The following is a 16,466-nucleotide window of genomic DNA, read 5'->3' as shown; positions in this document are numbered from 1 at the left end:
GCCAGTTTGAATAGAGCTTTATTACTAATATGATAGGCCTATCATTTACACACAAAAATATATTTTACAATTTAGAGAACATTTCAGATGTCAATACATTATTTCATATTCATGGCATACACTGTAGTTATCAGTCGAAAATTACACAATCACAAGATTTGTGTGGACACAAACCAATATGCCACAATTAAACTTTTGACCGTCTGGTAATCTCCATAGGTAATTTATTTCATATTGCTTGTCACCATTCATATATCCAGATTTGTCACATTGATATTCACATTGAGGCAGTGGTTGCTATATTGATCCATTGCACAGAAAACAAATGAGATTAGTAAACACTGATATGGGGTTTTATGAGTTGTGTCATATAGACACAATGCTGCATTAAGTCATGAGATTTCTACTGGCATCAACCCCAAGTCTAGGAACCTCAATTAGAGGAGAGCAAGACACATAGAGTAAGAGAAAGAGTATCAGACTTTCCTTACGACAGTCACACGTCTAAATAATTTCTCTGTTGGTTATAGTGTACAGTATCATTTTTAACTCGAGTTGCAGGAGAGAAAGAAAATAGGGGAGGGAGGATATAAATCTTTTATAGATATATTTTTCATTGCTACCACCACAGGAAGGTTTTGTTCTAAAAACATTTTCCGTTAGAATACAACACATTTATGAATATGCTCACAGAGTCACACATTTACAAAAAGTGGAGGAGGAGAAGAAGAAGAGGAGGAGGAGAAGAAGAAGAGGAGGAGGAGAAGAAGAGGGATATGCCCTACTGTTGTGAAAAGAGAGAAGGAAAGTGGGTGATGCATTTTGTTTATACAAAGAGAGATGTAAAGGGTAGAGGGTGGATAAGGAAGTGGAGAAAGACTGAGGAGGTGAGGTAAGGACTTTGTATTTACACAAGCAATGGAAAAAGGTGTGTGTGTGTGTGTGTGTGGGAGGGAGGGGGGGAGGCAGGTGCATCCATCTTCAAAAGGAGTGAGAGAGAAGAAGAAGGGAGGCTAGAGTCCTCTTGAGGAAGAGTGCGGGCAAGGAGACAGGGGAAAGAGGGAGTGAGAGCCTTAGAGAGAGAGAGAAAGAGAAAGAGAGAGGGGGGGGGCATCAGAGGTGCAGAGAGAGGACAGCTGCCAGTCTGAAGAGTGACTGCTCACGACCTTCACTGTGGAAGAGCTTTGAGGATGGCGTTCACCTCTTCAGCCACTGCTGTCAGAGCAAACTCAAACTGCTCCTGAAAGAGAAAGAGCGGGAGAAAGACAGAGAGAAAAAGAAGAAAATAATGATTTCAATTGTCACTTTGCAATAGAAAGCAAAAATGCACCTCATGCTCTAATCTATATTCTCTGGGGGGCTGAGATGCTTCTAGCAGGTGAAAGTCCTTCAAGTGTGTGTGTGTGTGTGTGTGTGTGTGTGTGTGTGTGTGTGTGTGTTTGCAGGTGTGTGGGTGTATGAACATCTGATTTTTTGTACTTCAATGTGTGTGCCTCGGGGAAGCAATTCAGGAACATTTTTCATTGCATTCATGTCTTCTGTGTGTGAGTGCCTGCGTGTGTGTGTGTGTATGTATGCATCTGTGCTCTTTGCAACGCTTGAGATCTGCCAGTCTTTAAATAAGCATCTAACTCAGACTGGAGTCTGAGAGTGACTCACTTTATTTCCCTGCAGGGTTCTGGCCTGTATCGATCGCTTGTCTGAAGACTGACCCCAAAACTAATGTTTGAAATTCCACCCCTCTGCTGGCCATAGACTACTCACAGTGGTGGGTGTTTCAGAGGCTTCAGACGTGGGTGAAAAAAAACTCACAAATACCCTCCAGAAGTAAGTTTATCTTGATTGTTCTTGATTCACAACACAGTTATAAAAGGTCAGAGTGTCGTCGTCATTTTCCCTCCACTAAACAACCCCCAGCCCACAATAAAAAAAGAGGCAAAAATGCATGTTAACAGAGTTTGCCAAAATAATGAAGTCAGATGTTTTTTTTATAAGGCTGCTCTCAAGGCGAGACACAACATTATTAGGCTCCTACCACTAGAGGGAGGCAAACATCAGAAAGAGTTCAAATGAGGTAATTATCAACAACTTATCAAAAAACATTAGCTTATCATTTCAACACTTGCTTCAAATATTCAGTCACATTAAATGTTACATCAAAGGTAAAACCCAACATTTTATGAAATTGTCACATAACATTCCTCCCTGGATTTTTATTTACAATTGCAGCATTCTCTGGCTATAAAATCATTACTCTACTTTTATTCTATTTGGACTTAAAAGCTATGGCAGGTAGTAGTCTTATGTTGGTTCAAAACTGAAATTTCTCTTGTAAAAACACTAAATGTATGCAACTGGATGTTTGATTGAGAGAGATGGGGTTAAAATCAGTGCTTTAATAAAAATCTATGAGTGATGCTGTGGTAGCTTGGACAAACATGAATGGCATGGAAAGCCTGGCAGACTCGTTTTGCCCAAGGATGTGCTGTAATTGACATTTCCGCGCTCACTCTTTACACAGAGCCTTAAATGACTCTGAAAGCTTCAGTGCTCGTCATTGGTATGCAGCGAGACGCTCCCGCGGTTTGTTTAAACCCATCAAAACAAATTCTCCAGAGAGCACCCCGTCGCCCCGTAATCAGATATTTGAAATTTGTCACGCGTCTGGATAAATGAATTAGATAGGCTACTTTGAGAGAAAAAGAGTGAGGAAAGCACCGTAAATTTATAAATAAATAAACAGCACCCTGTGGTGATGTACATCTTCACAGACCTTCTACAAAAACAAACTCTCACTGGAAACCAAAGAAGAGAAAAGGCAGGGGCTGACTAACAAGTCTACCAGTCGGTTCAGATTGGCTTTGTCACATTGTTTTTATGTCCAATAAATGTGTGATAGCCAGATGATCCATTAATCTAATGAAGCCATGGCGACAAATCCTTGTTGTCCATCTCGAAAGCCTCTCAACTGAGTGAAGCTCCTAGTAGGAGGATTTAAAACGAATCTCCAAGGTAACTACAATCAATGTTGCCTTTCATTTTCGCATGGCAATATATTGACTATGTGACTGTTGAGATAGCAAATTGATTTCATATCCTAAATAATTATGCTAACGCTAGTGGGCTATCCCTGCATGGGTCCGAAAGTGGTGCAGAGAAGTGATTACACCTGAAGCTCCACGCTGGGTTTAATGAACTTGGTGATGTTTAATACACTCCGGTGGTGTACAGTTTGGGGATACCCTTTAGGTTAGATCAGCTAACTAAAACAATGAGCGTACTATAACAGGCATTGGGGAGTGCTTCCCTCAGTATGAGCTAAACCAGTTGATGTGGACTTCTAACAGTGTATTTGGGCTGTATGTGTGGGTGGGGTTGGTAATGTAGGTTGGTAATGTGCTCCTTCTCTGCTCTGCCGTCCAATGGTCTGTTTAGAGGCCTCTCTCTATTCCCTCTCGTAGAACCCAAATAAAACAACCAACGCAGGCAATTTGCCCCTCACTCTCCCTCCTCTCTGAGAGATGTGAACAACAATGGAAGCCCCCAGAACAACCTCCTCCCTCTGTCTGATAACTCTCAGTCTTGTCTCGCCACTACCCTCACCATTTCTTAAGAATTAAAGACAAATCCCTCTATGGGTGAGATGACGCACACACCTCCTCCACCTTCCCTCCCTCCCTCCCTCCCTCCTGCCCTTTGTGCTCAGATGCCCCAGGCAAACTGAAGGGCCTTACCTTTGTCTGCACCATGCTGGGCCTCTGGTCTCTCAAGTGCTCCAGGGTAGCAGCAATATCAATCTCTTTAGCACCTGCAACAGACCGCAAATTGGACTGAGTTCAAAGAAACCCTGTAATCCTGCATGCATCTGTCAATCTCTCTCACCCCTTCACTTTCTCTCTCTCTCTCTCTCTCTCTCTCTCTCACACACACACACACACACACACACACACACACACACACACACACACACACACACACACACTCTGGGTATCACAAGGCTAAAAGAAGCATGCAGTGATTGAAAATTCTTGCATTCATCCCCTTCAGAAGGTCTGGCAAAGAAGCTCGTTGTCTGTTTGAAATGGAACGCCACACTCTTACAGGTACGTGATGGTGGTGGGGACCTGGGTGCCTAGTGCTGGAGGCAGACAGTGTGGTTTCATGGTTTCATGGGAACGACACTCGCATGTGGGGTTTTTATTGTCTGTGTGGGAGTTGTGTTGAGTGAACGTTAGCCATGCTCATTTCTTTCCCTTCCGAGCTTGTCCAGTAGCTCCGTTGTTCACCCAGCCGCTGTGATGGTCGAGTGACAAAGAGACCAAAATCAGACAAAAGTGATATAAACTCCCGATTGGAAAAAGGACCTCCATTCACCTTTAGCTTGAATGACTTTAACAACTGGACTATTGTTGGGCTCACTCATAAACGAGAAACTACTGGGGGGGGGGGGGCAAAGCTCACAAGGGCTCATTTTAGATTCACTCGTTCCCTGAAAGAAAGGAGACCCCCTTCTCCTCAGAGAGAAGGGATGGAGTGAGAGGGTGAAGGAGAGAGAGAAAGAGAAAGCTAGAATCCTTACAGACCTTTTTTTCCCTCCTTTTTTTCTTTTTTTCCCCCCTGAAAAGAAGCAGAGTGCAGCTGGGTTCCCAACTCAAAAAGTGCTCCAACACTTTCAAGTCTTAAGAAGTGTTGGATTCCTCAGTTTAGGAGGGAGAAGCCTCTCTTCCACAAGAAAAGACTTAGGGAATAAAACAGCATTCTTGAGTAATTTACAATTCATTCTGAGAAATCGGGGCAAGAAAAAAAAACGTCAGAAAAAGAAAACGAAGAGGAGGAGGAGAAGGAGGAGGAGGAAGGAGAGTGGTGGCAGCGTAGCCGTTCCCATCAGCCTTTGCTGCTTTGATCATACAAGTGCACACAGCAAGCAGCAACCTGGGCCCCCTTCTCAGGCCGGACAAAAGGAGAACCAGGGGAGAACCGGCCGAGGCCCCAGCGCCGAGGCCCCTGACAGCCTGGGAAAGGGCCCTCCCAGTGGGCAGAGCCCTGCCCTGCCTTTGGCCTTTGATCTCTCATTATGGAGGGAGGTGGCCGGCACGGTCAGGAGGCCCGAGATCCCACTGACTCCGACAGGCACCGGGGAATGGCCGGGGTCACAGCAGATGCACAGATGACCTGCTCTGCCCAGGGAAGAGGATGGAGGGGGGGGGAGGAGGTGAAGGAGGCAGGGGCCAAAGGAGGAGGTTTTCAGAAGGTGGGAGCAGAGGGCGCGGAGGCCACCCCATTGTCTTCCCGGCCAGTTTCACATGAGCTGGTTTAATTTTATGCAACCCTGCTGGAGGTTGGAGTTTGGGAAGGGGAGAGCACAATTTGTCCGCTGCTAAGTCAGGCTAGACCATGGTGTGAGATCCAAAGACCAGATCTGACCGCATTTCACTGGACCTCTGGAATTACTGTGGTCCTTTTGAAAGATACATGGAGAAATTCTTTATTTTTTTTCACTGACTAGAGAGTGAATACTTTCAAAACAAAGAAGAAAACAAATCTAAAACCTAAACCGTCAACACCTCCTGAGAGAATTTTCTTCTCCTAATTTTGTTGGGAATTTTTGTGATTTACTTCAGTTCTCAATCCCTTTCCCTTTTTCTCCATCCATCCCTCCATCCCTCCCTCCCTTCATCCCTCCCTCCCTCCATCCTCCACCCTCTCTTGTTCTCCTCAGATTCTTGAGTATTCAAGCAGGACCCTCAGTCATCCTCTAATGCATTGCGAGACCTTCTGCTGAAAATTGAGGCTTTAGTGTTGCCACGGCAACGCCTCCACACACACAGAAAGAAGAAGGATGTGTGTGTGTGTGTGTGTGTGTGTGTGGGGGGGGCGACTCCCACCTTTAGCCATCTTATTGAGGACCATGTCAATCAGGATGTATGTTCCGCTTCTCCCAGCGCCATCACTGCAAACAATGAGAGAGAGATAGAGAGCAAGGAGAAGAGGGAGAGAGAAAGGGAGAGTGAGAAAGAGGGAGGGAGAGGGTGTGTGAAAGAGACAGTCTCATTAGTACCACTGGAAAAGAGAAAAAAACCAGAAACCTGTTTGGCTTCAACATTACAAGAGGGATTGCCTCTCTCAAACAAAAACAAATTGCTAATTTCTTTCCTCTTATTTCAGTGTCCTTGTTTGCCGTTGCATCAATTGCCGAGCATTTGAACAATAGTTCTGTGGTAAATAACAACAAAAAAGAGTCTAATCCTCCTGGTAGTCTGTTTACTTTGTGAATATCACTGTTTATGAGAGCGAGCCAAGTAAAACCGAGATATGTTTGAGAACTGATGACAAACTGTAATTATTCCAATACAAAACAATACAATTATCCGAGTGTGAGCGCCTTAAATAAAATGGCTATTGATCCGTGCTTTAATGAGGAAAGTCAACTGGCAGTGAGACAGCTGAAATAAGAACTGTTTAGGGATGAACGGCTGCTGCCCAGAAATAACTGGGAATCTTATTTCAATACTTTCTTCCTCAGAAAGCATTTCAATGAGTGTGTGTGTGTGTGTGTGTGTGTGTGTGTGTGTGTGTGTGTGTGTGTGTGTGCTGTGGCTGCTGTTGTACACCTTTCTATCACATTTGGATAGAAAGAATTTAAATGTGTTTGAGAGACTGACAGAAAGAGAAACTGAACAGAACAGAAAGAGAGCTGTACATGCATGTGTGGACAAATGAAAAAGATTGTTTTTTGTCCTACTGTATGTCCTTGTGAGTGTATTCTGTGTATCAAGCAAACATTTACAGCTGCCTACAGTCAGTATAATACCAGCGGACAACAAGGCACTTTTACAGGCCTCTAAGCCAACCCCATGCCTCCATATCACACTGCTGTCATACAGACTTGGACACGGCCCTCTCTTCCATTGGCTGCGAGTGCACATCATAACGAGGTGCACATATGTGTCTGCTTTTTAATTGCAGGCTGCAACGCGTGTTAACTGGCGCGCAGAGCTAGCATCCCGCTAATAAAGTCCCTGGCAATCAAACCTCCCAGGCTGCACCGGGCTCAGAAAGCGGATGGTTCATTAATCCTCGGTTACCTATTCCACAGCACACAATCTGGCCTGTGTGTGCAGCCCAGGATGGCTACACTAACCTGCAGTACAGCTGTGCCTATAAACACAGGGCCTATGTTCAGAACACCCCCTCATTCACTACATAGTGAAGTACATAGTATACATTTTTAGAATGGTAATTCACTACATAGGGCACTACATAGTGTATACTTTTAGAGTGGTAATTCACTACAGTACATAGTGCAGTACATAGTGTATATTTGTAGTGGTAATTCACTACATAGTGCACTGTGTAGTGAATAAGTGAATGTTCTGAACGTAGGCAGTGACTTGTAATGAGTGTTCTACATCTCCAAGCAGACACAACACCAGGGGCAGGCTGTGCATTCAAATGCATGCGGCATGCTATGCAAATCCTTGTAGATGAGAGTCAGGGAAGATGGAGGTACTGGGTTTGATGAGAAGGGGTGACCCCCCTCTTCTGACCTCCGTGACCCCTCAGGAGCGGAGAAGGTCATGCTGCATTATTTAGAGCCGCCCGCTCGGCTAAGACGGGCTCTTTTTTCGAGCGGGAGAGTGCGCAGGGAAAAGGGCATCAATCACAGGCATCAGTCACGACTGCGCGGAGAGGCAGACACTGCGGACGCCATCTGCTCTCTGGGGATGAATTCACCCACACAGAGCCCTGCCCAGCTCCCTGCCTATTGTCTGAGGGTTTCAACACACACACACACACACACACACACACACACACACACACACACACACACACACACACACACACACACACACACACACTGTTTTCTGTGAGAATGGCAAATGACTCGTCTCACACACACTGTGAGTCAACTGATGGAATTCAACAGATCCAAATGAAAAGCGCTCTGGAGTGAGATTGTGCCACTGCACATGGCCAATGGCTACAGCCAGATGTGACTGAAGGGGTTCTCAAGTGCTCCAAATCTATCACAGAGCCCAATGGAAAACAATTCAAAATTCTCCCTTTGCATCAGTCGCTGTGTGTGTGTGTGTGTGTGTGTGTGTGCGTGTGTGTGTGTGCTAAGAGGTAGATATACTTGCCTGCAGTGGATTATGACTGGACACGAGCGACCCCGGTAGCACTTGTTAACCTTTCTGTTGTGAGAGAGAAAAAGAGAGAGAGGAAAGGATGCCATAAATGACACGAATGAATGACAAGAATAGGACAACTCACTCCAGCCCCTGCTTCTTTGGCCATGCTATACAGCTCTATCTGGGCTTGGGTTAGGAGTTGAAGGTATTATAAGAAAACTGAAATCAGAGTTTCTTCAAAGTAACCAGAATACATTCCCTGAAGTTGGATCGTCCCAGAAAATTACTTTTTATTGTGAGGTTCATGGCCTACTCATACAAGAGTTTTGTTGACTCCCACACAGTTTTAAATATGCTGAATGGAATTAGACTTTCAGTCTTTTAAAGTATTTAGACTGATCTTCCTCTGCTTGAATGCACACAGAAACAACATCCTATTTGCATACACTTTCAACTGTGATGGAAAACTGTGACCGTTCTTTCCCCTCAATTAAAGTGGCTTGTCAATCAAAATCATCCAGAGAGAAAACGAGTGAGCGTTAAGCAATTCAAAGGAATTTGGTCTTTTTAAAACTCCATATTGTGACATGCTGTTAGGGTGGTGATGGATGCTGTGGAGAGGTGGTGCAATCCATTGCACATTAACCCCGCACAATTACCAATGTTACACGCCTGTAAAAGGAATGGTGAGGGTCCACACTTTTAGAACATGCAAACACACACACACACACACACACACACTCACACACTCACACACAGACACACACACACACACACACACTTACACACACACAAGCAATTACAAAATAATGACTACATGGGTTTTGTTTTAATGAAAGCCAATTTCTTTTCTGGTAATTCCAAAAAAATGTACTTATAAGCTGAAAACCACAATGGATACTTTCAATTGGGCAGCTAACCGACAAAATATATAACTCACTTCTAAGGACACGTTTTATTTAATCTATAAATAATCAACACAGTAGTCTAAATCAATATTGTCAGACAACCGACTGGTTTATATTCCGACTGTTTTTAGCACATAAAACACATGTAAGGTTAATATTTTAACAGATTAAATGTAAAATTGAACAGCAAACCAACATCCAACCGAAAAATAAGAGCGGTTTTTAGCAGAAGGCTGGTTCAATCGTACAACCCATGTGGATTTGTAGGAGCAGTGGCTGGGCGCACCTTCATGCGAGTTTGGGCAGGTAGGACCGGAGGAGTTAGTGGGGAGGCACGAGAAGGAGCGAGAGAAGTGGGGAGTGGGCAGGAAAACCAAACGAAAAAAAGAGAGGGATACAAGGAGAGAGCGAGAGGAGAGGAGGCAGGGAAACAGCAAGGGCCTGGCTGAAGAGACACAGTCTCCAATGATCACTTTTGTGACTATGCAACTGGACTCATATTACTAGCTGCAACATCACAAAAATGACACTGGCAACCGCTAATTAGCTGGCCAAAAAAAAAAGAAAGAAAAATAAAAAGGAAAACAAAAAAATCAAACCAGAAACAAAAATGTTGTGTTTGTCCCCTAGTCTTTCAGGAGAGTACGTGAGAAGCCAGAAAGCAGTGCATAGAAACAAGCAAAAGGAATAAGTGCTTTTGTATATAATCCTGGAGGAACCTTAAACTGTAACTGTTGTGAAGTACAAGTGAGAGTTGGATGGAGAAAACTTCATTTCGAATCTCATTTTGACTTTTGCCTTTGCTCCCTTTATTGAAATAGGTCTGTAAACACAATACAGTGTTTTTGTATGGGTGGATGCAAGATTATCTCCTCTTGAAATCTTCGAGCTGGTTGCTTAATAGCTGCAGTAAGTGAATGGGCATCTATTCAAGTCAACCAAAATCCAATATCCCATCCACCACATTTTGAGAGCGAAAAAGCAAACAGAATTATGAAGAGGTTTTACAATCTCTCTCTTGGACTCAGTTTAATTTCCTCTTCTTTCATTTCAGAGACAGCAGTGAGAAAGAAAGCTTTTTTTTTTTGCTCACAAAAAGTGCAAAACAGACAAAACAAACCGTGTGTCCAAACAACCACACACTTCCTTCAAATGTGTGTCTCTGGTCAAACAGTGGAGGTGGTGGCGGCCGATCGAAGCCTGGCCCTCTCCGCTGAGGTATATATTCTCATTTAAAGGGATTTTCGGACTGCTCGCGGTCTGACCCAGGGGAGGCATTACAGGCCATCAGAGCTCGCTCACACACCAACCCGAGCAAACACACTTCATCGGCTTCCCCCCTCTCTCTTGCCCTGCTTTTACGGCTGGACATTTCACATTTAATTGCCTGTTTAAATTAAGGATTGCCATGCAACATGGACAGTTAATTTGCTGCCAAGAGTGTGTGAGTGTGTGTGTGTGTGAGAAAGATAGTGTATGTATGTGTGTGTGTGTGTGTGTGTGTGAGTGTGTGAGAAAGATAGTGTGTGTGTGTGTGTGAGAAAGATAGTGTATGTATGTGTGTGTGTGTGTGTGTGTGTGTGTGAGTGTGTGAAAAATAGTGTGTGTGTGTGTGTGTGTGTGTGTGTGTGTGTGTGTGTGTGTGTGTGTGTGTGCAGACTGAGGCCTGAAATGGACGGTGCACTGGAGGAGACACCTGCTCTTAGTCAGACAACAACATGAGTAGAGGGAGGAGAGGAGCAGAGGGGGGAGGCAGACTTAACGGACAGAGGGCAGTGGGCAGCAATCACGGAGGGGGGAGTGGTCAGAGTCAGCACACTCCAGCTCGTTCCGGTTAGGGCTCTCATCTGCTCTAGAAATGGCCACCTCACCTGCGGAAGTCCAGCAGGGTCCTGGCCGACTCAGGGACACTCTGGTCCATCCAGGACAGGAAGTGGAACTGCGAGACAGTGCGCGTCTCGTTGGTCTGCACGTTCTTCAGGTAGAAGCTGCGCACCAGGAAGTCCTCGCACCAGATGTGCTCTGACACCAGGTTCACCTGCAGAGGCAGAGCAGCATTGGAGTCCTGGTATCACAGCATCATGTGAAGGACACAATTACACTGTAGTGTTTGACACCGGGGCGCTTATTTCAAATATCGTCTGAAAGTCTTTGCTCTTCAGATATTCTCTTCTTAACACATTCTCAACACATCATTTTGTATAGTGTGTGTGTATTAATGAGTGTGTGTGTGTGTGTGTGTGTATTAATGTAAGAATGAAAGAATTTGGCAGACACTTTTGACCAAAGACATTCACTGAATACATAATATCATTCAGAAATATTCAGATATGAAGATTTATAACTTCCTACTCTCCTCCCCCTCTCTGCCTGACACCCTCCTTGACCCATGCGTGCTGTCTGTGACGTACCTCGTAGATGTGGTAGAGGGTGGAGCCCTCATCGGGCCAGTACTGCTGGCACTGCTTGTTGCCGTTCTCCGACAGGGGGGTGAGCATGACGACCACCACACAGCCACTCTCCCACACCATCTAGACACACACAGACACACACATAGAGACACACACACACACACACACACACACACACACACACACACACACAAAGTAAAACAAAGGTTAATTCCTGAACATTGAAACAAACATTCCTTATTTTGGCCAGCTGAGATGGTGTGGTCATGGCACACAGATAAATGGGAGTGTGTGTGTGTCTGTGTGTGTGTGTGTGTGGGGGTGTCTGGTGGATGTATTGATCAATACGTTGATGCATTGCATTCCATAAGGAAGACATACTCTCTAAGTGGTTGCAAAATGCTCTTTTCATTACATGATTGCTGATCAAGAAGCAGTCTGAGAGGGTCTGCAAACTCATTGCGTTCGCCTGGCATAACACTCATGCACAATGCGCTCCTAATTCCAGCCATTAGTATAATAGCACTCAATGCTGGTGAGACCCACAGTTACAAAATGCAGCCTCTCCGACGGTGGCCAAATCATCCATTCTTGTTTGTCAGTTACACTGCCTATCCCTCAACAGCCTGGTGAGCAGATACTGCTCCATCACAATCTTCCAATCAAGGACTGATTACAGCCGTGCAGACAAGGTGAGAAAGACTCTTCAGCTCATTAATTACAACAATCAGGCAATTAATGGCGAAGCGGCAAATTATAACACAAGCCCAGAGCCCTGGCAGAGTTGTCTAACATTGTCAATCAAAGTGTTTGTCACGAGCGCCCGAGTAAACAGGTCCGACATTACATTCTGTCGCGCTTCCTGATAAGATTGACCATCATCAGTGTGTTTACACGTCAGTGAGGGGGCGTTCACTGTAGCAATTTTGCCGCCAAAATTGAACATGACATTTAGCGGCTGAAGGGACGGGCTGAGTGGATACCTCTGTGTGAGTGAGTGAGGGCCATCTGTCTGTCGCCAGAGCGAGGCTGGTGTGATCAGAGGCGTCTGCGCCTGGCTTGCTCGCCTGCTCCCATAGCTCACGGCTGACAGCGGCGAGCTGGAGTAACTGGTAGCGCTAAAGCTAGCAGCCTTCGCGCTCTGCTCCATTTCCCCTTATCACACTTTAATGTGTCCTTGGAAGATCTAGGGCCCCACGGAGGCCATTAGCAAAATGAGGAAAAAACACTGACTTTTATGGGCACCATAAAAATACAATGGTCCTGACCGTAAACTAATCACACACGCACGTGTGATGTATCCCCACAGAGACATTAGCAGAGATGTGCCAAGATGACATGCCGCACAATAAAAGTGCCAATCCCCACAACCAACCAAAAAAAAAGCTACGCTATTTTAAACATATACCTACCTACATATGACACAACAAAATAATTTAATCTAATCTAATAAGGTGGGAAAACAATACCTCTCATTTATCTTTTTACTTATACTTTTTATGTTACATTCTTTTTGGCCTTTTATCCTCATAGAAAATCTTTGGAAAAAATCTTCACACTGATATCTTTCCCATTCTGCCTTTCAGTGTTTCAGAATCCAATGTCAAGGCAGAGAACCATGCAAACAGGTTAGCGCACTTGGCTGTGTTTCTGGCTCAGCCTGTCATGGCCCCGTCTTTTCTGTCTCTGTGTACGCTGGGCAAAAAATGGTGGGGCCTTTCATGTCTCTTCCGCTAGTTCAGAGGACGATGAGTCACATACCATTACAAGGCTTTCATAAGCCTACAGAAATGTTTGTGTCTTTTAAGACTTACCCACCTAAATGAACTCTAACTAAATACCTTTTCAGAGAGAGAATTTAATTTGGCGGATATAGCTATAAGGGTTTGACTAAATGAATATGTTTAGATATTCTGAGCATTTGGAGTATCTGGATGCAGAAAAAACAATTTGTGTAGGAGAAGAAACTGCTTAACGCCCAACATAGTCGATATAATCCGGCTAAAATGTCAATAGTGCGCTGGAAATGGATAAGGCTTACTCAGGTGCAATGAAGGAATTGTTCAAACAGGGAGACAGACATGCTGAGAGAGAAAGAGAGAGAGAGAGAGAGAAAGAGAGGGTGGGAGGGGGAGAAGAAGAGAGAGAGGGGGGGGAGGAGAAAGAGCACAGGAGAGTGGATTGAGGGAATGGGGGAGGAAAGAAGGAGGACAGGAGTGGTGGATTAGGCAGAGATTTGGGGTTCGGGGGTTCGGGTGGCTGAGTGAGTGTGTGTGTGTGCGTGTGTGTGTGTGTGTGTGTGTGTGTGTGTGTGTGGGGGTGTTCTAGGCCCCTGTGGGGATTAAACAGAAGCCCAACCTAAAGAGAGGTCTCCTTCACCTCCCTCCATTAGCCTGTCCTGCCCAGCCTCCATTTGGGCCTCTTTCTGATGCGGGGGAGAAGGGGAGCACCATTTCAAATAATGAGCACTATTAACATAACTCTCAGGCCGGATAACAAAAAAAAGAAAGAAATAGAAAGAGAATGCCTCATTATGAATAGTTGTAGAGAAGGTTGCATTAAAAAGTTTAATCATTACCAGTTAGGTTTTTATCACTTTTATTTTATTGAAATGCGTGTGCAGGGAGGATTCAACTGTGCCTAATTTGCAGGTAAAGAGTTAATTCAATTTAGATAATGGATATTTACTTGTTAATTGACAAAATGGCAGCGATGAAAAAAACAAACAAACAATGATGATAAACTTTTTTGTTGTTGATGTTTGCACAAACAGGCAATTAATTGGAATAAAAAATGACAAAATCAACACATTAAATAGACAGCCAACCAGTTCAATCAAAGTGCACTTTTCAAACAAAGGGCTAACACAATGGAGAGATCGAATCATAATTGAAGTGTTAACATGGAGACCTGAATTTCAGCAGCACAATCTCATCCATTAGCGAACAACACAACACTGGTGCAGCCGCTCTCCGAATGAGCCACATTTGTGGGCACAAGGACTACAAGGTCAGAACACAAGCCAGTCTCCCTCTCTCTCTCTCTATACACACACACACACACACCTGAACAAACACACACACAAGTGCAGACACACAGACACGCACACACACCTTTTTAAAACGACCATTCTTCCACTGCCTGCCCACCCACGAGACCAGCTTCTATAGCAGACCAGGGGACCATCTGATGTCGTGGTCTCTTCAACCTGCGCCTCTGTTTCTGCAGTGGGCAGCAATGGCTCCTCCACAGCAGATGAGCGGCCTGCACTGACTGGACCTAATTAGCCTAATATGTTTCCATAAGACCTGCGCTGGATAAGGCTGGATAACGGCAGCGCTCCAATCCTCTCTCCACAGTATCAGTTTCAGCCGGGGCTTATGACGTCCGACAGTGCGCTCCATAATAACCGAATGGACGGACAGGCCAATATCGGGAAGTGGGCATTAGTCAAATCCTGTTGGAGGCTTGTGCCCTGAGTTGTAATCGATGAGTGTAGGGGTCCGTGAAAAACAATGGGAGATTTATTTAACCAAAGCCAGGTGTTTGTGTAAATGGAATGGATGATTTCATCGCTGTAGCATTTGATTAAAACCGAAAGTGATATTGATCGATCAAAGTCTCATTTGCTGTCGTATGCGCATTATAATGAACAATGGCACTAGGGATGATTGATTGCATAAAGATAATTACTAGGCTTTTAAACGTAGGCCTACTCTGTTCTTGGATGAACATTACTCCATCAACAGACATATTTCACATATAGCACATGAAAGCTATGTCCAGTTTTATCATATGTAAAGTATGTAAAGGGAAACTCTATGTAATCCATCAGTAGCCAGGTTCAGTGACTGACATAAATGCAAGAGCCTTCAGAGAATATTGTATTTTTTGTATTTATGCATGCACTGTATGAAGGACTTGTTTCAAGGTGAGGCTTACCTGCCAAAAATCAGCCACAGTAGAAGGCAGTGGACCTTGGGCAGAGATGTAGGCAGGGTTACGAGGATCATGATCCATCTGAGAAAAGAGAGAGAGAGAGAGAGAGAGAGTTAAAGAGAGATTAACACCCTTTCATTAGAATCCAGTTATTGTGGATGACTGATCAGTAATCAATAATCTCACACGCTCTCACACACTACAATGGTCAGCATTTCACAAAGGTTGATTCTCTCACATGACATGCCACACACACATTGCATGGTCTGGTCCCAAATATATACCTGTAGATTGTCTCTAATTATCCAAGAGAAGGTGTACCCTCACTAGATTTACTTAAAGAGAAGGCACATGTTTGTATAGCATGTTTTCAGAACTTAAAATAAAAAACAAATATGAAGTGAAATATGGGATGTATTTATCTTTGGCTCTAACCACCTGTCAAATCAACACATCCTTCATCCCTCATTTCCCCAGAGGCATTTACGGTCTCTTTATCTTTCTGTCCAATTAGAAACATCTAGAAAGAGGATTCCTGACCACCATAATGGCTTTTGGCACTTCAAACCAATCACAACCTCTCTGAAACACTTTTCTGTCATTTTGGGCATTTCTTAAAAAAAAAAGAAAAAAAAAAAGCCTTGTCTCATGAGATAACGTACCAGTTGTCAAATCAACAAGTCATCAATGTCAATGATGAAACTGGGTGCAACAAATAAGCATCCAAGAACGTGCGTGTAATCACAGATGGATCATCAGAGCCAAATCACAGAGAAATAATTAGATAAGACCTCGGAGAAATCAGCCGAATAGCCACTAATGAGTAGAGCACCTATACTAGCATACTTTTCCCCCCTTTCACTTCCTTCATCCTTTCATCCCTCCATCCATATTTCTTCCCTATGTTTTCTTTGTCTCCCTCTTTCTCTCTCTGACTCTTTCCTTCTCTCAGCATGTTTATTCTTTCATACATCTGATTACAACTTACCAGAGATACAGTGTGACATTAGTACACACAAATATTGATCAAACTCTCAGCAAGGATATACACTGCTGAAAAATGAATGAAGGGAACA

General features: G+C 44.2%; 1 protein-coding gene across 1 annotated transcript in view; it reads right to left on the bottom strand.

Moving 5' to 3' along the window:
- The window catches only part of ptprn2 (protein tyrosine phosphatase receptor type N2), a 198,349-nt gene continuing 181,883 nt past the window's right edge, over window positions 1-16,466 (bottom strand). The window contains exons 17-23 of the mRNA XM_048266409.1: window positions 15,394-15,471; window positions 11,452-11,571; window positions 10,912-11,078; window positions 8,142-8,195; window positions 5,886-5,950; window positions 3,735-3,808; window positions 1-1,240 (exon numbers count right to left, since the gene is read on the bottom strand). Of these exons, the coding sequence (XP_048122366.1) occupies window positions 1,169-1,240; window positions 3,735-3,808; window positions 5,886-5,950; window positions 8,142-8,195; window positions 10,912-11,078; window positions 11,452-11,571; window positions 15,394-15,471 (630 nt within the window). The 3' untranslated portion in view covers window positions 1-1,168. The remainder of the gene's footprint in view (window positions 1,241-3,734; window positions 3,809-5,885; window positions 5,951-8,141; window positions 8,196-10,911; window positions 11,079-11,451; window positions 11,572-15,393; window positions 15,472-16,466) is intronic.

This window comes from Alosa alosa, chromosome 16 (genome assembly GCF_017589495.1).
Source record: "Alosa alosa isolate M-15738 ecotype Scorff River chromosome 16, AALO_Geno_1.1, whole genome shotgun sequence".
NCBI classification, from domain to species: domain Eukaryota; kingdom Metazoa; phylum Chordata; class Actinopteri; order Clupeiformes; family Clupeidae; genus Alosa; species Alosa alosa.
This window is presented reverse-complemented; position numbering and strand designations above follow the sequence as displayed.